Source organism: Miniopterus schreibersii, assembly GCF_964146895.1.
Source record: "Miniopterus schreibersii genome assembly, chromosome: 14".
In the NCBI taxonomy this organism is placed as follows: domain Eukaryota; kingdom Metazoa; phylum Chordata; class Mammalia; order Chiroptera; family Miniopteridae; genus Miniopterus; species Miniopterus schreibersii.
Genome location: NC_138114.1, coordinates 38,023,902 through 38,047,515, shown reverse-complemented (window position 1 = coordinate 38,047,515; position 23,614 = coordinate 38,023,902). Strand labels below are relative to the sequence as shown.

At 52.6% G+C, this 23,614-nt stretch overlaps 1 protein-coding gene across 1 annotated transcript; it reads left to right on the top strand.

Moving 5' to 3' along the window:
- The first annotated feature begins 1,587 nt into the window (after window positions 1-1,587).
- On the top strand, window positions 1,588-22,035 carry LOXL4 (lysyl oxidase like 4). Its single transcript, XM_081157442.1, has 15 exons — window positions 1,588-1,725; window positions 6,155-6,469; window positions 7,041-7,219; window positions 8,109-8,314; window positions 9,724-9,762; window positions 9,909-10,128; window positions 10,970-11,153; window positions 11,330-11,484; window positions 12,217-12,384; window positions 13,460-13,619; window positions 15,936-16,179; window positions 17,234-17,349; window positions 18,066-18,202; window positions 18,603-18,714; window positions 20,738-22,035. The coding sequence occupies exons 2-15, from the start codon at window positions 6,187-6,189 to the stop codon at window positions 20,806-20,808; spliced, it is 2,274 nt and encodes a 757-aa protein (XP_081013568.1). The 5' UTR covers window positions 1,588-1,725; window positions 6,155-6,186; the 3' UTR covers window positions 20,809-22,035.
- Window positions 22,036-23,614: the final 1,579 nt, after the last annotated feature.

The following is a 23,614-nucleotide window of genomic DNA, read 5'->3' as shown; positions in this document are numbered from 1 at the left end:
AGCCCTCGCTTCCAGGGTATTTTTAGCTCTGGGTAGCCTTGCCAAGCCAATGATTGGCAGCAGGCGGGGCTCACCACGTTTCCAAGCCCTCCGTGTTGTTCCTGGCTGGGCATGAGAGGTGGCTGGGCATGGGGAGGGGGCCAAGGCATACCTGGCACCACAGCCCACAGCTGCCTCATTGTCCCTGGGGGAGGGGCTGGGCTGCTGCTGCTTCTGCTACTGGCCCAAGGCTGGGAGCATTCTTTCCTGTTGATTCATCACAGGGAATGCTCTGGGCCCAGTTGGGGCAGGGCAGGGGCACTGGGGGGACATCTGGGACATGGTTGGCCGGGGTAGATGGCAGTTCTCTGGCAGCTAAGTCAGTGTGTCACCCAGGGTTCAAAAAGGTCCTCCTTGCCGTGCTAGCTCTTATCACACTCTGCAGTGGTGGTGGTTGTTTACACCTCCGCCTCCCTGACCAGACTGGGAAGGCCCGTCCCCAGCGCCTAGCACTCCAATACCCTGTCTAGCACGTAGGGGAAAATCAATAAAGGTTTGCTGAATGAATGAGCCTTTGGAATGATACTTAGTCAAGGTAGGGGGAAGAGGGGGAGCCAGATTGTACTGATCTGAGCCTAGGAAAGAAGCTGGGAGGTTAGAACTCTGCCCCATTTTACAGATGGGGCACTGAGGCACTGGGAGGGACCAGGACTGTGGGAAAGAATTTGGAGGAAAGGGACTGGCACCTGGGTGCTCAGCTAAGCTGATGGGACTCTGCTCTTTCAGCCTTTTCTACTTTTGTCTTATTCCAAAGCCTCCCCCCTCCCCCCTCCACACACACCCTCCCCCATAAGCCTGTCAAGGGGTCAGGCCTGCCTCATTCTACTCTGTAAGGGGTTGTAGGGGAGGATTTAAGTTCTCCTGGTGACTTGGGGAGCAAGTCCTGTCTATTGGGGCTCAGTGTTGTCAACTGTACAATGGGCAGAACAGAGGCCCCACGCCCACGGAGTCCTCAATAAACTTTGAGGGACCAGGGCAACGGAGAGGACGGCCTGTTACTCCAAAGACAGCACACCTGGACCACGCCACCTGGACCATTTGAGTCAAGCCTCCCCAGACGCACCCCCCCCCCACCCCCGCTCTGTGCCCGCACCCTTAAATAGCCAAGCACCTTAGGACTGACTGGGAGGCACTTCCATGTGAAGGGCCCACTGGCAGCTTTCCGGGACGCAAGTCTGGGGTGGGTCTCTCACCCGATTTTGCAGAGGAGGAAACGGCGCTTCAGACAGGGACCCACAGCTGAAGTCGCACTCAGCCCGCCGGCGCTGAGCACGATCCTCCCGGGGACTCAGATCCTCCCACCAGCCCTCCTGCTGCTGTGCGCTGGTTTCCTCCAAGCAAAACATTCCTCCTCCCCTTGGCCCCCGCAACTCCTCGACCCTGGGATTTCCCAGGCCAGTGGGGCAGCGGACACAACGTGTGCGCACGCGGGCTGGCACCTCGCCACCCTGGCGCGCGTCCAGGCTGGGGGCGCGGGCGGAGGGGCCGCGGGACGGGGCGGGGCGCCCGCCTCCTCTGGGGCCTCCGGGGGCGGGGCCGGCTGGGCCGCCGGGGCCTCCTACGGGCCCGCTGGGTGGGGGGCGCCCGCGGCCCAACAGGATAAAAGGGCCCCAGGCGCCCCAGGAGGCCCGTTAGCGCTGCTCCGCCGCAGCGCCCGCCAGTTCCGGACCGTCTGCGCTCCAGCTGGTGAGCCCCCGCCTGCCCCTGGCCCTGGGTCTGTCTAGCTGTCCTGTCTGTCCACTACTTCCTTCTCTCTGTGGGTTTGCCAGCCTCGGAGGGTTCCCGAAGGCTGGGCGCTGGGAGGGATGCGTGTCCCATGCACACTCCGCCCGGCTCCCGGCCGCCCACCAACTTGCTTCCAGTGGAAGTCTCCAAGTTGGGAAGCTTGGCCCCGCGCCCGCCCTGGCCTTAGGGTGCCTGCGTGTCTTGTTTGTGAGTGCGCAGAATGTAACTATTTCTCTGTCTTCTCACCCAGGGCGGAGGCAGGGGAAGGGGCAAGGCAGGTTCAGATGTCACTCCTGTGACTTGGGGGACAAAGAAGCAGGGCAGAGCCGGGCTCTCCAAATAACCAGATCAGAGCTGATTAGTGAGGGGGAGAAGGGAAGGGAAAGGGCAGGCAGAGAAGGAAGGGTGGGCTGAGGGCTTCACCTCCCACAGGTCCTATGCCTGGACAGGTAGAGCTCAGAGACCATTTGCTGGCACTGCTTCAGGTCACCACAATCGGTGATGCCAGGGAGGGTATCAGGGCTGAGAGGGGAAGCTCCACCCCATTCCCAAAGAGGTAGAGTGACCCCGAGGCTGGTGCCCACCAGAGCAGCATCCCCAAGGCTACCTCCTGAACAGCCTGGGGCATTTCCAGTCCTCCCTAGGGGGGCCAGCACCTGGAGCAGGTGCCTCTCTACTTCAAGCTGGCAGGGTCCCAGATCTGTCATTTGGTTGCACTCAGGGCTGGCACCTACCCCAGTGCCCTCACAGCACAGCACGTCATAAATCAACCAACAACAGGGCAGAATTTCATTCATTTTCCTGCCACACTTCCTTCTTCCCCTCCTCCTCCCACCTCTGTCCCTCTCGGCTGAGAGCTGCCTGGGTTTGAATCCTGGCTGGGAAAGTTACTTAGCTTTTCGGGCCTCATCTTCTCATCTGTAAGGTGGAGATAAGTATTCAATAAATATTTTTTTATATCATATAATTATTATTAGTAACCTCCACCCCACACTTCCCCTCCCCCTGCCTCCTCTCCTTCACTTCGAGGCTGTTTCCTTCTCTAAAGGCATTTCCTCAGCCTGGTCCTCTGTTCTATGCTCAGCACTGGGGGGCCAGTTACGGGGAGACACTGTGGAGACTGGTGTGGGGACAGGAAGCAAATACACCAAGCGCTAGAAAGGAGGGACCTGGGAGGGCTTAATGAAGGGGGTAGCATTTGAGCTGGGAGCTGCAGGAATTGAACAATCTGAAATAGAGGGAAAGGATACTCCGAGTAGAAGGAACAGTGAGAGCGAATGCTTGGCAGCTGGGAATGGAAGGATATGTTGGGGAATGTGAGGAGACAAGTTTGGTGTGAGCAAAAGCCGTAGAGGGGCCTGCAGTGGGCAGGAAGGCTGGGAAGAGGGGTTCCCCCTGCACCTGACTCTCAGGTCCCACTACTGCCCATCCACCTCTTGGGCAGCTTTCATGGAAGGGAGCTGCCCTGGCCTAGCACCCAGGGAGCTGCAGCAGAAGCCCACCCCTGCCTCCAGGGAGGTCCCTTGGAGGGGATGGAGCCTGTTGGCCCAGGACTGTCCACGGCCTCTAATAAGACCTCCAAGATGCTGTGGGACATCAGCCACCGCCAGACAGGCAGACCTCCCAACCTACTCCATGGCCCATCAGAGCATGTCTTAGAGAGGGGGGCCCCCTAGTACCACCCCTTCTCAGAGAGAGGAAAGCACCTGATTCAAGTCACATAACAATTTGGTGGCAGAGCGAGGAGCATCCTGACTCCTGGGGACAGGGAGCAGGGTACTCTCTCAGGCCAGACCCAATCTGACTACTGGGACCTAACAGCTAGAGGACCCTGAGCCCAATCCTCCCAGTTCTCTCTTGTCACCTGTGGAAGGACCCTACCCACAGTGACTTCAGTTTGGCTCAGCCCCTAGCTGTCTGCCTCCTCCTTAGGGGTGATAGAGGGGGGAATGGGGACATCCCAAGCAGTGGAGAACACTCTGTTCCAGGTGACAGCCAGCTGGGAGCCCCACAGGCTCCTGAGTGGGGAATGACGTGAAGAAAACAGTTTATGTCTGGAAAGGAATTGCAGGAGGGGTCAGGGCAGGAAGAGACTTCAGTGGTGAGAAAGGGAAGGAGGCAACACAGGGCTTCAGGAAGTGGAGAGAGGAGAACCTGGGCTCAGAGGGAAAACAGGCAAAGCCGGAGAATATTGCAAAGAAGGGTTCCAGGGACCTGCTGTTTTAGAATGTGGTATCCATTCCTTCTTTATCCAAAGAGGAGCTGGGACTAAACTTTAGTTCCTAGTAGCTGGTACAGTTGCTGTTACTAATAGTTAACTGTCAGTTGAGAGCTTGCTCTTCTAAGGGTCTAAGGTGTATTCATTCATTTAACTTTCACAAGAATCCTATGAGGTAGGTGCTATTATTATCAACATTTTACAGAGAGGAAACTGTGGCACTGAGAAATTAAATCACTTGCCCAAGACCACCCAGAAACCAAGTGACAGAGGTGGATTGTGAGTCAAGGCAGCCTGGCTCCCAGTCTGTACGCTTAAGTGCTGTGCTATGCCACCTCAAATCCACGCAACCACGGATATTTACTGGGTGCCACCTACATACCTGACTCTATTCTGAGCACTAGGGCCACAACAGAAAGTCTCTGTTTCAATGGAGCTTCATTCCTGAGCCCATCCCGTGTGCTTCTAGGAGCTCACTCTACCCAGCCCTGGACTGGCCAAAGCAGGATTGGCAGCTGAAGGCGGTGGGGCTGGGTACAGGAAGGAATGAGTGATTCTCAGCCGAATGCCAGTCTGTGGGGAAAGGAGTGGCAGGGGACCCCCAAGAATGTGCTCTCTTATGATGCAAGCACTGAACAGGAAGCCAAGAACCCAACTTTCTCCATCCACTGCTCCAGGCAGCCTCAGCTCCCAACAGCAGCAGAGCCTGGCCATGGAAGAACTTCGGCATTGATGGCTGCAGGCCCTCTGACAGCTCTAATCAACTATGGCTTTCTCCTGTATGCTCCTCCCCCACCCTGGTTCCAGGACCAAGGCTGCTGATATAGGAGGGAGAGAGGACCAGCCCCCGGCCTCACGCCCTGTAAAGACCCGAACAGTGTCTGATTACAGCCTCCTGAAGGCAGGAGCCTCTCTCTGGTGGATGGTCACTGCCTAAAACCCTCCCGGCCCCCTCACTTCCTACAGGACGAAGGAAAACCTCTTTGTGGGTACACAAGGCCCTTGATCATCTGGCCCAGCCTGTCCCTCCACCGCTGTCCCCCTCCTGCTCTAGCACCACCGCCTCTTTTCCTCTCTCATCCCTTAGCCATGGAATGCGGAGTTTTCCCATCTGGAGAACTCTTATCCATCTAGCAAGGCCCAGCTGAACGGCCCCTTCTCCGAAAGCCTTCCCGAATCCCTCTCTGGGCTTTGCGAGAGCAGGGAGTGGCGTATGACATCTTCACTTCTGTGTCCCAGCACCTGGCCTAATATGTGGCCTGAAGCAAGTATTCCACAAATGTTTGTTGAATCAGTGTACAAATCTTGCGCCTGGCTGGACCTAGAGCTAGGGCTCAAGGATGCCACAGACTGTCCCAGCCCAGGGAGCTTTAGACAGTGCAGGGCGGGGCAAAAGTAGGTTGACAGTTGTGAGTACACGAAACACGGAGTTTATTCTTGTATTACTGTTTATTAATTATTGTGTTATTTTTCATACGAACAACTGTAAACCTATGCTTGCCCCACCCTGTATTTGTTCAACTTCCTCACTTTCAAAAAATGAAGCGTAAGGACCTAGAGAGTTTAAAAGACATGCCCAAGCCACACAGCGAATGAGTGGTAGAGGCCTGGACTCCCCTCAAACGCCCTTTCTGCTCCAGCATCTCACACGCCTTCTATGGTGAGGGTGGCCAGGGTGTTGGGAACATCAAAAGGTAGGTGAGGGCAGTGCCCCTGGGGTAGATACTTCTGGTCCTGAGGGCACCCTGGGGGTCCCCCATGACTCAATGAGTAGGCCACCTCCTCTATTTCCATATAAGACTGTATCAAGAATAGCTGCTTATTGAGCCCTCCCCATGTGGTAGGCTTGTGCTATGTCCTTTACATATAGCGTTTTATTTAACACAACAACACTGCAAGACAGGAATCATTATCCCCACTTTGCAGGTGAAGAGATTGAGACTCAGTAAGATTAAACTTCCTCAAGGTCACATGGCAAAAAATGGTGAGTTTGAACCAAACTGACTAATCTCAGAGCCCAGACTGAATCAATGCCAGCAAGCGTGCACAAATACATACACACATGCACGCACACACTTGGAGGGGCCCTGCCATGTTCTGTCTCTGCCAGAAAAAGAGGCCTGAGGTCAGGGGTAGAGGTGGTGATCATTTTCATGTTTATTCATTCCCCAGGTGCCTTGGCCTCAGCTGCCCTTGAAGTCACCATGATGTGGCCCCCACCAGCCACCCTCTCCCTGCTCCTGCTGTTTGTGCTGCTGGGCCAGGCCCCTCCCAGCAGACCACAGTCACTGGGCACCACAAAGCTACGGCTGGTGGGCCCAGGAAGCCGGCCGGAGGAGGGCCGCCTCGAGGTGCTGTACCAGGGCCAGTGGGGCACTGTGTGTGATGATGACTTCACTCTCCAGGAGGCCACAGTAGCCTGCCGCCAGCTGGGCTTTGCGGCTGCCCTGACCTGGGCCCACAGCGCCAAATATGGCCCAGGGGAGGGTGAGTGACTGGTGCTGCCAAGCAAAATGACAGGGAAACTGTAGTGGGCTTCTCTCAGGGGCTGGGCCCCCTGAGGCTCCAAGAGAACACATCCCACCCGCCCTTTAATACACAGCTCAGTGACCTTCATGGGGCACTTCCTGGGCGCCTCAGCTGCAAGTGACCCCTGCTCCAACCCTCCCATTCTTGCCTGCAGTGAGGCCACCAATATTACCGTGATCACAACCATTCAACTAACTTCCTTGAACATAGTGATTGGCACACAGTGGGTGCTTAGCAAATGTTGTTGAATGAATAAATTGATGGATGAACAGGTTTGTCTAATTACTAGACGTGCCTGGCCTTCTCCAAAAACAGATTCTACAGAACCTGATGCCAAGAAAAGGCAGTGAGCAACGTTGTAGATACCAAGATCCCAGGAGAACCAACTCCTCTCCTCTCTCCATCCCACTTTCTACTCATGGTTTAAGAGGAAAGTTTATAACTATGGAGTCCGATCCAGTAGGCACAGCCTATGTATCACCTGCCTCTTGTGTTTGTCCCTGAGCATCACCCGTCCCCTCCCCCACAGGACCCATCTGGCTGGACAATGTGCGCTGTGTGGGCACAGAAAGCTCCCTGGACCAGTGCAGATCTAACGGCTGGGGTGTCAGTGACTGTAGCCACTCAGAGGACATCGGGGTGGTGTGCCACTCCCAGCGCCAGCGTGGCTATCTTTCTGAGAGAGTCTCCAATGCCCTCGGTCCCCAGGTGAGGAGGCTTTTCAGGCCCTTGCCTGAGCCAAGTATCGGGTCAGGGGACAAAGAGCCTCCTGGGTAATGAACCTGGAGGAGGGAGGGGAAAGAGCAGAATGTGGGCTGTGAAGCATCCCGACTCCTCTTGGTGGCCTAGGGCAGGTACATGGACAGAGGGTCCCAGCTTGAGGTGGGGCAGGCAGGGAATCAGAGGCTGGGCATGCTGGGAATCACTGAAGCTGCTCCCCAAAAGGGAGGCAGCAGAGGGGCCAGGGGCTGCCTCACCCACAAGGCCCGGCCACAATTGCTGCCTCTTCCCGGCACAAACAGCCTTGAGCTAAAAACAGCCCAAGCCAAACAACAGGAGTAGGCAGGGCAGGTCCTGGCTCCTACCATCCACTGCCAGATAGCCTCAGCCTGAGGACAGCTGGCCCTGGCCCACTAAATGCTGTAGGCCAGGATGGGGGGCTTGACATGGTCTAAGTCACCCTGGGACCAGGGTGGTGGTTCTGGTGGGCCAAAGGATCCTGTTGGAGGTCTCAAGCAGCTGGTCAGTGCCCATCCTCAGATCTCCCTAGTGTTGCATGAAGGCTCCTCTATGCCTGGTGGAAGCCTCCCAAATTCCAAGAGCTCTAGTCCTGTCCCCAGGGAGGGCACAGATCTGCCTAGTTCTCTCTGGAGTTGAGGAAAAAACCCCAAACAAACCAAAGTTCTGCCTCGTGCTCACCTTGGCCTTGGACGAATGACTCCCCCTGTCTGGGCCTCAGTTTCCTGACCTATCCAATGAGGGGACTGTGTGGGGTGATCTCTAAGCGCTCTGACACCCAGCTCTCCCATATGAAGACCTGCAGTGGGCTCAGCAGGGGCAGGAATCTCGGGGCACACAGTGACCATGCACCCTGCAGGGCCGGCGGCTGGAGGAGGTGCGTCTCAAGCCCATCCTTGCCAGTGCCAAGCGACGTAGCCCAGTGACCGAGGGCGCCGTGGAGGTGAGGTATGAGGGCCACTGGCGGCAGGTGTGTGACCAGGGCTGGACCAGGAACAACAGCAAGGTGGTGTGCGGGATGCTGGGCTTCCCCAGCGAGGTGCCTGTCAACAGCCACTACTACAGGTAGGAGGGCAGCTGGGTGGAGGGCACAGAGGAGGCGGGCTTGTGGGGCAGTGGCTATGTGTGTGCATGTGTGAGGATATGTGTGTGATACATGTGGGGCCTTGCAGAGATCAGTGAGCTTGGCAGGATTGCGTGTCTATGGCAGGTCATTCAGTGGGTGTTTGAACTGGGAGGGAAACAGGCCCAAATGAGGAAAGTTCCTTGATCTCCTGGGTGATGGAAGGTGAGGGTGAGTATTGTCACCCCGAGGCTAGCGTGGGGAGGCTGGTGGGCCAAAGGATCCTGTTGGTGGTCTCAAGCAGGGCATCTGGGAGATGCCTAGAAATGGTCAGAAACTAATTGATATAAAGAATTGGCTCTAGTACAGAACACTCCCAAAATAAAAGCAATTGAATGTAAAATTGTGTCCCTGATTTAAAAAGTAGACTTTACTGAAGATACTTACAATGCTGCCCACAAGGACAGACGACCTGAGTGCTGGTCTCAGCTCTGCCAGTAACCAACTGTAGGGCCTCGGTAGGGCACCTGAGCCTCAGTTATCCAATCCTCAAGGAATTATCTCAACTTTTCCCCAGTGAATTTCCTCAGCTCTGATCCAAGCCAGGCCTCAGTTGGGGGTGGGGCAGCATTTGGAAGCAGAGATATAACATCTGTCAGAAACGTGACAGAACCGTCACAGGATTGCATCAGCCTGCAGATGACAGCCAGGCGCGGCTCTGCCAGCCCTGTGTAGTGAAGACTGCATGTTTCTATCGAGGGAGGAATCTCTCACAGCACATCCAAATCATCCACCCTTGCCCACCCCAATCACTTTTAGTTGCTCTGTCCTGTGTCTCTGACTTAGATGGCCCTGGTCCTGAAGACCCACCCGGTTCCATCCTTGGGGGTGACTGACATGGGGGCTCCTGACTCCCCACCACCTAGTAGTTGTACATCTGGGCCTGGCTGGCTCACTTACCACCCATGAGTAGGACAGCCCTGATTATAGCCTCTGGGTGGGCAGCTGCCAACTGTAAGTCCTTCAACCTCCATCTGTCCCCAGAGGACCTCTTCCCCTGGGTTCCCTTTTTGAGGGTGCTCCCTAAAGGTGCCCCTTCATCTAGAATGGGGAGAGGGCGAGCTGGGAGCTGCCAGCCCCTGGGGCAGCCAGTGCAACAGAGACCCCACTCTGGGATTAGTCAGGAGAGCATACCAGGCCCTGCTTTCCTTGCCTGTAAAATGGAGATCATTTATCTGTGAGGTGGTCACCCTCTCAGGGCTGATGTGAAGCTCAGCACTGAAATAAGATTTGCGAGTGAGTTTACAAACTTTGAAGTCTGGTGCAAACTGAAGGACAACTGTGAGGAGCCGGGGTGACTGGGTAGGACTTCTGCACCCACTCCACTCCCCACCTGTTTTCTCCCACCCAGGAAAGTCTGGAATTTGAAGATGAGGGATCCCAAGTTAAGGTGAGGAGTGTACCCTCGGGGAAGGATGCAAAGGGTGTGGCATGAAGGGCCTCCCTCTCCTCCTATCCCCTCCCCAATGCCTGGCCTTCCGGTGTCTCGAGCTTCCCTCAACCCCTCCCCCACCCGCAGTCTCCACTGTCTTTCAGGCTGAAGAGCCTGACCCAGAAGAATTCCTTCTGGATCCACCGGGTCAACTGCCTGGGGACAGAGCCCCACATAGCCAACTGCCAGGTGCAGGTGGCCCCAGCACGGGGCAAGCTGCAGCCAGCCTGCCTGGGTGGCATGCACGCTGTGGTCAGCTGTGTGGCAGGGCCCCGTTTCCGCCCTCTGAAGGCCAAGCCTGGACGCAAGGAGTCCCGGGCAGAGGTGGGTCCTGTGGAGCCTGCACCCCAGCAGGGAGGCACCGACCCCCTTTCAGCAGCACCCTGCCTTTTGGGGAAGGACTAGTGGGGAGGAGCTCCAGGACAGGCAGGAGAGGGGGGACAGGGGCCCCTATCAAGGAGTTAGCTGTGCAACTGGGAGGCGAGAGCCAAGCACAGAATGGTGGAACCTTGGATTTGTTTAAAAAGGACCGTTTATAACCCTAGTAAGTGGAAGGCTGACATCACCTGCTATGAATAGAAGGTAACCATGAAAACAGTAATTACATTGTAGCTATATCCTATTGAACCCGAGCCTGGCCCTTTGTTATAAAAAGCAATGAGCATGTGCTGTTGAGGTGTTACAGACAGGGCACACTCCTGGAGATGGCCTCCTGGGTGAAACGGGAAGGAGTGGAAGAGAATTACAATGGAAATAGCTTCCCCACTATGTGAGTCAGTTTAATTAATACCATGTGCCTGCACGTCTCTAAAATCACTTCACAGATCCTTCTGGGAGGCGTTGAACTAGTTCAGCCCAAAAGGACACAGAAGAAGCAGAGGCTGGGTGTGAGGCAGGGAGTCGCCTGGTGACCAGGCGGCAGGGTTGTGAAGCACGGGGACCCACTCCTAAGGCTCTTTCGTTAGAGCTGGACTTTGTTTTTTACTATCATATTGTGGTGGCTCTTGTCATTGAAGGAGGTTGAGAAAAACAGTTTATTCAGGTAATATTTAGGGGCAGAGTCAGGGTCTCTGCCCAGCTTGAAGGGGCCTGACTCAGGCTCCCACAGTGGCTCAGCCCCGTCCCTCCTCCTTGGCTCTCCCTGAAGCTGGTTTTCGCCCAGCAGGAGCCAAAGGTGCGCCTCCGCTCCGGGGCCCAGGTTGGCGAGGGCCGGGTGGAAGTGCTCATGAACCGCCAGTGGGGTACAGTCTGTGATCGCGGGTGGAACCTCATCTCCGCCAGCGTTGTGTGTCGTCAGCTTGGCTTTGGCTCTGCTCAAGAGGCCCTCTTTGGGGCCCAGCTGGGCCAAGGTGAGTGAGGAGGCCTGGGGGTGGGAGGACCTGGATGTGCCACTGGTCCATCCCTTGGTGGCTCTGGGGTGCCAAGGCCCAGGACAGAAATTCTCCCCCTCTGTGGTGGGGAAGCCACAGCTGTGGGGCTACAGAGATGGAGCCTCCACATGACATTTCTCTCCTTCCCTCTCTAGGGCTGGGGCTCATCCACCTGAGTGAGGTGCGCTGCAAGGGACATGAGCGGACCCTCAGTGAATGCCCCTCTGTAGAAGGGTCCCATAGTGGTTGTCAACATGAGAATGATGCTGCTGTCAGGTGCAATGTCCCAAACATGGGCTTCCAGAATCAGGTGAGCTCAGGTCTGGGCATGGCCTCAGGCTGGGGACTGGGGAAGCCCCGAGATAGCCCAGGACACCTGCATGGAGCCAGTGGGGAGGGGTTCATGAGAGACAGCTCCTGCTTCCGCGTTGGGCCCAGCTGGCCTTCCCTTGGAGCCAGCCTGGAGAGCCACACCTCTCCTGAGTCTCCCCTGGCCTGGCCCACAGCCCCTCAGGACAGCAAGAACTCTCCAGGTGGATGTGCTCTCCCATTCCACCCTCTCAGGATCCCTGTAAAGTGGAGAAAGAAGGTGCCTAGGGTAGAGAGCCGCAGGGCTGTCAGCTGGGGAGGAGCACTGGAGAGGCTGCAAGGTGATCAGAGCTCAATGTCAGGCTAATGTGGACTGTGGGCAAGTTCCTGCGTCTCTGATCTTGGTTCTCTCTGCTGTAAAATGTGTTGACTGTCTCACAGGGTCACTGTGAATGAGACAGTGGATTTGAAATCCTTTGCAATTGGCAAGTTGTCATGAATGGTAGGATTTTAGGTAGAAGGAGGGCAAGTACCGGAACAGGCGCTTTGAGTCAGATTTCTGGAGCAGGCAGGGACCCTAGGGAGTATCTGGTAAAATGTCCTCATGTCACAGAGAAGGAGGCAAACCCAGAGAAGGGAGTGTCATGTCCGGCAGCACAGCGAGCTGGCCTGTGAACCCTGAGCTCTCCCCTCCTGGGGTGCCCGGCCCCTCACACACCTCTGACCATTGCAGGTGCGCTTGGCCGGCGGGCGCAGCCCCGAGGAGGGTGTGGTGGAGGTGCAGGTGGAAGTGAATGGGGTCCGACGCTGGGGGGCCGTGTGCAGTGACCACTGGGGGCTCACTGAAGCCATGGTGACCTGCCGACAGCTGGGCCTGGGTTTTGCCAGCCATGCTATCAAGGTAGGTTCCTGTCTTGCTCTAAAACTTCCTGTGCTACAGCTGCTAACCATTCATTCATTCATTCATTCAACAACCAATGGCTGAGTTTTCACTCACTGGGTCAATGTAATGCTGGGTGCTGGGGATACTGTGGTGAACACATTGTTTCTGCCTCACACTACAGTCAGCCCAGGGAGGGAGGCAGTCATTAATAGTGTCCACACAACAGGCACATGATTGTGTCTACAGGAAAGACAAACAGAAGCTAGGCAGACGAGGTGGGGGAGGGATAAATAGCCCATGCAAAGGCCTGTGGCCAGAGGAAGCTCCATTCGGTGGAGGAAATCAGGGACACCAGGGGTGGAGTGTGGCTATGACGGGCGAGTGGCGTGAAGTGTGAGGGTGGAGGAGGCAGGGCAGACCATTTAAAGCCTGCAGCGCAGATTTTTAAAAGATTTCTTCCTTGCTCTTTGGCAAACAGTTGGGGTGGGAACTAATGTGACTACAGGCAAACACGCTCAGGAAACAGAGTTGCAGTGCCCAGGTGAGAGGTGAAGCTGGCTGGGACCTGGCAAGTGGCAGTCCTTGTAGAAATAAGTGGATAAATGAGTCCAAAGATATCAAGGAAACAAAGTCAAGAGGCTTTGGGATGACTGATGGACAAACGTCTTCAACTGCACTCTGCTGGCCTATGGGGCAAAGCTGGGTACATCTCACCTGGAGAACCGGGCCAACCTGAGCACAACTGACTCTCTGAGGCTGGCAAATGGGACAGGCTGCCTGGGTGGGCAGGAAGGGAACAGGACCCTCCTTTTCAAATAGCTGAGGGCTGCCATGTGGGAGAGGGATGGGAACAGGGCCACATGGGATGTGGAAGCCACAGGCAGTGTATTCTGCCTCAATACATGGAAGAAATGGCTACTATCAGAAGGGTCCAAAGTGTCATGGGCTGCTCTATCATTAAAGATTTTCAGGCTAAGGCTTGGCACAGCATGGTGGGGGTGATCTGATGGGGTCCAAACCATAGATGGGAGTCAGGAGATGATTCCAAAGGTACCTCTCAATCCTGACTGGGCAATGCTGGCTGTTTTCTTAGGACACCTGGTACTGGCAGGGGACAGCAGGGGCTGAAGAAGTGGTGATGAGCGGGGTGCGCTGCTCAGGCACAGAGCTTGCCCTGCAGCAGTGTCAAAGGCACGGGCCAGTGCACTGCTCCCACAGCACAGGGCGCTCAGCTGGAGTCTCCTGCACGGACAGTGAGTAACGAGGGGGTCCATGGGGCCGTGAGGCAGGCAGGCCCGGGCTCCCCCAAAGCAAGCCTACACCTCCCTCCCTGAGAGCTGGTCCCAGCTCAAGGACAGTAGGGTGGGGAGTGGAAGGAGGGCTGGACTTGGAGCACCAGCTCTGCCATTTACCAGCTGTGTGTGGCCAGTCAGTTCACACAGGGAGGCAAACCCTGCCCTGCCCATCTCATGGAGTCATTGTGAGAATTAAAACAGAATACATGAAAATATAAGGACATACAACAGTGTTTTTAAATTTTCATGTCATGACCTATAGTTAAAAAAATAAAAAAGAAACAATAGAAAACAAAAGAATGAGTTACATGTAGTAAGGGCAGCATTTTTTCCTTGGAATTATGTATCTGTGTACTAGGCCAAGGCATGGACTATATTTCTTACTGCGGTTTGTAGTAAGGGAAAAGTTTGAAAGCTCTTGTGGAGGGTACATAAATGTGAGGACACGTGAGCCTAAGGCTTCCTGTGTATTCTCCTGAGCTGTGGGATTTATCTGAAAGGCTTTAGGCCAAGACCATGCTCAGGCATCAGTCTGTCCCGTGCACTGATCCCTGGGGCAGCAGCGGCTGTTTGACATCTGCCAACCAGGTTTGTGCCAAGATAACCACGTATATCCAGTCCAAAGGCTACAGGCTGGCACCCCCCAGTGGCCCCTTGCCCTCCTCAACCAGGCTTCAATGCCGAGACATCCTTACCCTTTGTCAACAAAGTGAGCTGCAGGGCTTCTCTGCGCAGTGACCCCTGGAAGGACACCGGGCCTTAAAGCACATGCTGGCCTGCCCTGCAGGGTGATGGGACATTGGAGTGTGCCTACTCCAAGGCTCACAGCACCCTGGGGGCCTGTTCCCCACTCACCCTCCTTCCTGGGAACATACACCCTTCCCTGCTCTGCCTGGAACGGCAGCTCTGCTCTTGAACACGTTGGAGGCTTCACGCAGCTTAGCACAGCTAACGTGCTGCCTCTGTAGCACCCCCGTTTGTCCTCTGTGACCTTTCTCACTTCTTTCTTTCCTTTGCTCTCTCTTCTCATTCTCTCTGAAAGATCTCTTTCTCTCCTTTGGGAACTCCAGGGTTTGTCAGTGGGCACACCCTGGCTCTCTCCAAAATACACCACAGGAATTTCAAGCGCATTTTTAGTGACAGTACAGGCATCCTATAGCAAACCAGCCACATCCCCACTCCCACCCTCAGCGCCCCTCCACCGGAGTAAACCCGGTGTTCTCATCGCACCGTAGTCAGCGCACAGGGTCACCCATGTGAAGCCTCTGCCAAAAATCTGGACTAGAACCCTGTTTTGGCATGACAAGCACTGAGAAGAGGCAACTTTTCTCTCTTGATGTTACACGGCAATAGCTGTGGGTCTCCACATCTGTACTGTCACACGCAAGGGATAGTAATGGGAGAGGAGGCATGTGGCTTCCAGAGAGGGTAAGAGCCACTGTGACAGGAAGGAAATGGGAGAGGCACTGAGCAGTTTATCAAGACACGGGCTCTAGCATCTTGGATTTTTATGCACAGAGAAGCACCAGGAATGTCTATGATGCCTCTGAGGAAATGCACAGGCTGCCCTGGTACGAACGTCCATGAGAGCAATCAGGTTAGAACAGGATTTGCAGAGAAGGCAGAGGCTTAGGAACTGCAGCAGGATGAAGCAGAACGGTAGAGCTCGGGAGCAGGCTTGGAGATTAACTCTCCCAACTGCCCGCCATTCAGCCCCCTCCCTCGCCCTTACATTGAAGGATCTGAGGCCCAGAGAAAGAGGGTGACTAAGCTGAGGTAACCAAGTTAGTGCTGACTGAGGGGTTAAATGAGCTAAGCTACACAAAGGCGCTTACAGGCTGAGAAGCATTTTACAAAAGAAATACTAGCTTACATCAATTACGAGCTTACCATGGGCCAATAATCTAAGCACCTTACAGATATTATCGCATTAATATTACTATTATTATCCCCATCTTACAGATGAGGAAAATGAGAGACAAAAGGTGAAGGAATTCACAGAGCTAGTTAATGGTATAGCCAGAAATTAAGCCAAGACATGAGCCCAGGCAGCCTGGCTGCAAAGCCAGCGAGCTTAACGTTGACACTGTAACTGCCTCCAGGGTTAGGGCAATAGATCATTCTTCTGTTACTAGAACTCACATCTCCTGACTCCCAAGCCACCCTACCTTTCTGAGCCGCCCAAAAGAGCTCAGTCTGGGGGCAAGATTGTCAAGGGAGCAAAACCAGCTGCCTTCCAACCTCTGCACCCCCACAATGCCCTCTGCCGCCCAGGTGCTCCAGACCTGGTGATGAATGCCCAGCTAGTGCAGGAGACGGCCTACCTGGAGGACCGCCCGCTCACCCAGCTCTACTGCGCCCACGAAGAGAACTGCCTCTCCCAGTCTGCTGACCACATGCACTGGCCCTACGGACACCGGCGCCTGCTGCGCTTCTCCTCACAGATCTACAACCTGGGCCGGGCTGACTTCCGTCCCAAGACAGGACGCCACAGCTGGATTTGGCACCAGTGCCACATGTTAGTGACTGCCACGGCTGTAAGGGGACAAAAAGCAGAGTCCAGGGGCCAAACCAGTCTGGTTTTTCCCTGCCTTGGGGACACTCTCCTGGGAGGGGTACACACTCTGGGTAAGAGCCTTCCTTCCTAAAGGCATTGCTGACCTTGCCTCCAGGAGGCAATGGGGAATGCCAGGAGTATCAGCTTGCCTTCTCCATTTCCCACAGTAACGTCCAACAGAACAATTACTGCCAGCAAAGCTGGTCTCTGTTAGAACGATATTGGACAGTTTTTCTATATTGGACCTTAGGCCTTGTCTTTAAAAGCCAGGTCAAGTGGGGACTCCAAGAAACCTGGAGACCCAAAATATCCCATTCAGGATGCTGGCTCTGCAGGAAAAGCTTGCTGGTTTCTGTAGCAGCAAAGCAAGGTCCCCAAAGAAGAGCATGAAGATGGTACTAAAAGGAGACAATGAGCATTCTTCCAGTCTCCAGCCCAGACAGGAGACAATGCCTGTGACAAAGCAGAATGGAAAAGTGGTTTTTTCTTTAGGACACAGACATGGGTGGGGAAAGCTGAGAGGAATGGGCAACGACTCTGGGACTTGGCCTTGCTGAGATAATAAGCACCCTTCCTTATATCATGAAGAGTTGTCATTAGAACTGGATTGGAAACAATGGTAGCAATTTCCCAGGCTGACAGGGAACAGAGTAAGTACCCTGCTCAGCAGCTCAGCTCCTAGGCTGGTCCCTAGAAGTGCCCCTTCCTTCCACCTCCTGTTCAGGCCTTGAAGCCAGACACCAGCCTGCTGGAGGCTCCCAGGGCAGAGCCTTCACTTCTCCCCTGGGTTAAGGCCGGAGGTAATGGGGCAGCTGTGCCTTGCTGCTGGGCAGGGGAGCCAAGAAAGCAGGCCATAGGTCACTAATCTTGGGTTTGGGAGAAGGGCACTGCCCTGCTATTATAACATTCTCCTCTGGGTAATGATGGGGCCTAATGCCTCAATCTTCCCTGCCAACTTCTCCAGAGGGGACCCTCTCCTGTTGCTGCCAGACTGACAGCTCTGCCCCTTCTGCAGGCACTACCACAGCATTGAGGTCTTCACCCACTATGACCTACTCACTCTCAATGGCTCCAAGGTGGCCGAGGGGCACAAGGCCAGCTTCTGTCTGGAGGACACAAATTGCCCTGCAGGTACGTGGCTTCCTGTCAGCATATCCTTCTTGTTATATTCCTCACCCCTTTGGGGGTCAGGTTTCCTCTCCCCTGCTCAATAGCCCCTGGCACCTGGAGACTCTGGCTTGGCAACTGTCAGCACTCAAGGCAATTCAAAAAGATCAGTTTCTTACCTTCTAAAATCTTAGGTGGGAGGTCTCTACTTCCTCTGCATTCCCAACACACTTTGCACCAGTTTTAAAATACTTAACACTTTTCTATTTTGGATAATAGTTGCAGATCTGTCTCCTCTCTGCTAAATTCTTTGAGGGCACGGATTGTCTGATTCCTATTTTGCATACCCACAGTTCCTAGCCCTTAGGAATGGCATGGTAAACACTGGCTCCTCAGAGGGCTAGATGGATGGACTGACAAATGCATTAGCACAGTAGGTCTGGAATCCTCCAACCACATTTCCTAGTGCAACAAGGATTTCCACTAGAGCATCCAAAGAAATAACCTGTCACAGATGGGGTTTGTTACAGTGCTGGATTCATGGTTAGTAGGAATTCTGGCTCTGATGCTGAATCAAGTTATTTAACTGAACCTCGGGCCCCTAATCTGATTGCATGTAAGATCTGATTGGTAAGGCTGGTGTGAGGAATAAAATGATAAAGTATGTGAAAGACCTAGCAGAGGGCTCGGTCCCGAATACCTAAACCAAAGCCTCAATGACTCAGTACCCTTCCTTACAGGACTGCAGCGGCGCTACGCATGTGCCAACTTTGGAGAACAAGGAGTGACCGTTGGCTGCTGGGACACATACCGGCATGACATTGACTGCCAGTGGGTGGATATCACAGACGTGGGCCCCGGGGACTATATTTTTCAGGTAAGGGGGCTTATGGGGGCTCCGCACAGAGACTCCATTTTCTCCAGATGTCCCAAGAGCTTCCCTGAGGTCAAATGAAGGAAGAGAATCATAAAGTCAGGGTCTCCAACAGCTCTGGCCCTCGAAGGAGCTATGTGTGCTGCAGGGGAAAAAACACTGAATCAGGATCCAGAGGACCTGGGTCTGCATCCTGATTCCAAGGGCAGTCACAGCTTCTCAGTTGTGACTTCTCAGTCTCCATCTGTAAAATAGGGACGTTAATGCCTACTTTCTGGGGTGACTGTAGGATTAATTAAATAAAAATATATGTTACACAAAATGTAAAGGAATAGTCCAGTCACTATCAACTCGCTCAGAAGTCAAGTCACCTGTTTTCAGTTGTCCCCTCCTCTCGCTCCAGGTGGTTGTGAACCCCCAATTCGAGGTGGCAGAGTCAGATTTCTCCAACAACATGATGCAGTGCCGCTGCAAGTATAACGGGCACCAGGTCTGGCTGCACAACTGCCACACAGGTAACTGCAAACCACTATGGGACCAGCCCTATATGGGCTCGGGGAGCTGGAAGACTACATGTACCCTTGTGTGACTTGAAGGTGTGTGTAAAAGGCTAGATGTGGAACAGAGTTGAACTTGACACATTCACAGGAAGATTTCCAGAACAAACTGAGCAGATCATCAAGCCTCACCCAATAGCTCCTCCTTCTATATCCCTTCATCCTTAAGGCTGTTTGGATTGTAAACTCAGTTTTCCATCTGTTCTAGTCTTTCCTGTCACTTCATGTCAGGATTTCCCTTTCCCAGTTTGTTATTTTCCTCTCCCTTTCATATGGTCTTTCTTGGTTACCTCCATCCTAAGCTGACTACCTCACAGGCAAAAGCAGAAGTCCCCCAGATCTGTGTTGCTGTCTCCAGCTGTAATCACTGCTTGCCAGAAGGGGACCATGGAGAACAGGGCTCAGGACAGTTGTGGGATTGGCAATATCAGACAAAAGAGGAAGCAATGATTCAGTGGGGGCAGAGTAAGGAGGTGGTTGCTCTACTTGTCTGTAATGAAAGGTAGCAGTTCCTCCATCTTGAAGTTTAAAAACGTTTGTATTTGCTATGGGCTGTATGTGTTCACATCCACACTTGTAATATGTGGGGTGGGGCAGACTTGTCCATCCAGTCAACGAACATTTATTAATTTACTAATTCTGTGTTGAACACTGAGCCAGGCACTAGGAATATAAATGGGAGTGGAATGCACAGCTGTAAAGTAGGGTAAGCAGACATGCAAATGGATAACCCCAATACTAGTGAGTACCCCAAACTGGTATGAACTAAATGCTGAGCAAGCAGAGACAGAAAGCAACAACCCAAAGGAAGTGATATTTGAGCTCAGTTCCAAAGGAGGGACAGAAGTCAGAGAAGGGAGGAGTAGGAAAAAGAGCATAAAATTTGGCTTGAAAAGGCTTCACTGGGTTCCAAATTCAACTCCAACCACTTTTTATCTGTAAGACAGTGAGGAAATCACCACCTCAGAGTTTTTCTCTATTGTACTTCAAACCCACTAAGGTTGTCTGTGGAGAGGGTGATGATGGTTCCTGCTAAGAGAACAGACTATTCTGGGGGCTGCTGAGAACCATTGATGAGTTACAGTCAAGGGGGCAAAAACTTATCTTATTTCAAAAGATAACTCTGGCAGCAGATGGTAGAGGAAGAAGAAATAGTCTAAGGTTTGAATTTGTGTGACTGAGTAAATTTCGCTGCCATTCAATGAGACAGAAATGTGAGAGGAACCAGGAATTGGAATCTGAGGCTGTGCATACGGAGACAGCAGATCCTCCATAATGCTGGCAGTGGGCTGCAGAGGATCCAGGACAGTGAGTAGGGAAAGAAAAACAATGCAGTTATGGCCAGTCAGGGTCCTTGCACAAAAGAGACAGCACACTTGGATGAGAGTCTGAAGTTATTTAATAAACAAACTATTTATAGAGGTGTAAGACTAAGGAAACAAGAGGTATTGAAACATCCAGGGAAAGCAAGAGTGGAAAACTATTCACCTTTAGGCTTGAAGGGATGAAAGCTAGAGCTGTAGAGGAGGGAGAACCTCGCCTGGAGTTACAGTAGACCATCAGTGCCAGAACAAGGGAAGAAATACTCCAACTTCTCACCCCTTCCACCCTCCAAATCTCTTGCTGTTGCTTCCCACTGACCTAAATCAACCAGAAACCAGAGGATGAGAGCCAGGGTGAGGCAATCTAGGGGTCAGTTCTCCAGGGCACAGAGAGAAAAAATCAGGGTAGACTGAATCTGGAGGGGGCAAAGGAGAGTAACCAGCACAGCTGTTTCCATACAATAGCCTGTTCTTCCCAATGTCCCTGAAACTACACACCTGTCAGGGTCTGTTTCTATAGAATGAATTGGGGTCTGTGCACATGACAGACCTGATATAAAGGATGAACTCAGCAGAATGTCTGTGTGTGTTTGTGAAGTTGTCAGGGAAGGGATGAGACTGGTAGGGTTGGTTACTTACCAGTTTCCCTTTCGCCCCAGGGGATTCATATCGAGCCAATGCAGAGCTCTCCCTGGAGCAGGAGCAACGTCTCAGGAACAACCTCATCTGAAGCCATCACTGCACACTCCCAGCTGCTGCCCACACACCAGATACCTCAGCTTATTGGAGCCATGCCCTTCACAGAACCCTGACTCAGAGGGAAAGGGGCCAGTGCCAAGGGGCGCCAACAACTGCTCAGGAAGCCTTTTGATGGCAAGATGACCAAGCCAGGATGGCACTGCTCCCTTGGGATGGCTCTAGGACTGTCCCCTAAGGGCCTTTGGTCTATGGACTATGACCCTCCAGGCTTTGTTCAGCTAAGCTCCTCTTCCATAAGGAGACCCAATCTTTCTTGGATTTTGCCCCAGAGTTCCTGGTTCAGGAGTAATCAGTTCCTTAGTGTTGGACTATGGCCCAGTCCCCCACCTAAAATAGTGTTCTGCAAATGTCTTGGAGGAGTAAAAGACAGGACCAATACACAAGAGGTGGGATTAGCTCTCTGCAATGAGATCAAAGCAACACAACTTGTGTCAAAGTCACAACCGGCAGAGAAGTTTGTGAATTCATTTCCTTGCTTGACCTATCCTCATTTAAAACTCACCTGTCATATTCTCTGTGAGTCTGTTCTTTAGTGCCCTTACCCTTATCCTACTGTACATATGGGTGTTTCTAATATCCCTGGAAGCTTAGGCCTCAGGCATCCCTTTATCTCCTGACGGGCCACCACCACCAGTTAGAGTTCTTGAGAAGGGGCAAGATTTGCAGAAGTGGCCAGATAGGGCCTTCCCACAGAGCAACAAGAGGTCAAGCAGAAAGACTGCTTGGTAATATGGAGTCCAGCTCCTGCCATGGCCTCTGCCGAAGAAAAACTATGTGCTGTACACCTGGTAGGCAACAAAACATCCCCTCAAGATCACTGTGCATCTCAGGACTGGCCTACATTTCTGGTCTCAACCAAGGTTCTGAAGTGAACTTTGCATTGAATAAATTTTTTGCAATGTAAAGAACGTCAGTCGAACAAGCCACTCATCTCTGTAGGAATAAGAACACAGGTCTGGTAGAGTGGGGGACAGGAGACTATGAGGGAACATTTAATTTAGTTAAGGACTAAGACCTAGGAAAGGCCACTATCCCTTCTTGATGTGGCTGTGATATGCTCTTGCTCAGGTAGTATAAAATCCCATGGTATTCTTGGACATGATTCTTAATCTTTTCTCCACTTAGACACACTTAAAAGATAATCCTTACAGGTCTGACACCCCAATGCCAATAAAAGTTGCTCACTATGGACTGTTACAAAGACAAGGCCAGCTGTGATTTTTTGTAGTGCACTAACTTTACCCCTTTACCCACTGAACTGGTGACTAGGATGCACCGGGCACACACACTACTCACAACAGCCCCACTACATTTCTCTGATCAGGTATCAGCCTACTTACCGTCTGCTTCCCAATTCCCTCCCCAGGCTCACTGCTGAAACATGGGGTTGGAAAGGTTAAGGAATGAAAGGTAGGAGGCAAGAAGGTAAAGAGCAAGGATTGGAAACTTTTATAGCCGAGACTGTGAAGTCAAAATGAATGGTAGCAGATGGGGCAGATTTACAATAGTGCTCCCTGCCTCCCCACATCATGAGCCACCCCCTCCTTAGAGAGTAAAAAGGGACGTGCTCTGGGGTATGCTCTATGAATATAAAGACATGCTTTCTTCCTTCTTCTCTACCTTCTCGCTTTTCAACTTCCTCATCTCCTTCATTAGGCAGAGGGAGCATTATATTTTGGCACAGCAGTTTAGGTAAACAAGGGAAGGACTGATTTCCTGTTGGAGCCAGCAGACATCTCCCAAACAGTAACAACATTATATTCGCACATGCAGCTAATGGTCTGTGAAAGAATGTGCAGCTAGTGGGGGACCATGTGGTGACTGATGACTAGATTCAGGCAGGGAGGTTGCCCACAGGTTCTTGTTGGATCCAGTTTCCAAGAAGGCCAGAAAAGCAGGCCAGGCAGCCAGCCACCGGCTCTGGTCTCAGTCTTGCTGCCCACATCACATGTCTGATAGGTGCAGCCAGTCCTAATTCTTGGAAAAAGCTATACAAGGGTTGTCCTGTTACACCTCCGAGTTGAAAGGGAAGGGCACGGGAAGACTGGTGGCTGGCATGACTTGTAACTAGATGAGGAATGTTAACAGAATACCAACCACCAAATTCCAGACAGAACCAAAAATGTCAGAAGATTTTCACCTCAGCATACTTTAGTCTCAGAGAAACTAAAGTACTAGGAACTTCAGCTTACTCTTCAGAAGCCTAAATTATTTCTATTCTACAAAGACTTTTGTTCTATGCAGAGCATATTCAAACTCAAGGGGAATGTAACTTTCTACTATAAATTCCAGGTAATCTTGGAAGCAGACATTCAACATATATGAAGCAACATATATGCATAGCAGAGTGCACTGTCTTCTCAAATATCTAACAAAGGAGCCAGTGGCAGCTACAGGGTGCTTGTCAGTTAGCTCAGCTTGTGAAGGCATGGTTTAGATATGGCCAAAGATTTTATTCCCATTTGGACAAGCTCAATGTAGTCCATGCTGGTCCATGGCAGGCCCTCTTACCTCTAGCCAGTATACATCAATCCCAACTACTAGAAAAAGATAATGAAAAACACATTCTCTACTAATGGTAGAAGCAGCAGCACTTCACAGCTTTCAATATTGGGTAAAAAAAAACTAAAAAAAAACACCTTTCTCTGGGTCTGGTTATAAGGGTAAGTCTGAAAGTTAGAGGTGGCTGATTATTAGCTGGAAAAAAACAAACAAAAAAACACAAGTTACTAGCCACCTACTACAAATCATTAGAATGAAAAAAGTAACTTCTAGAA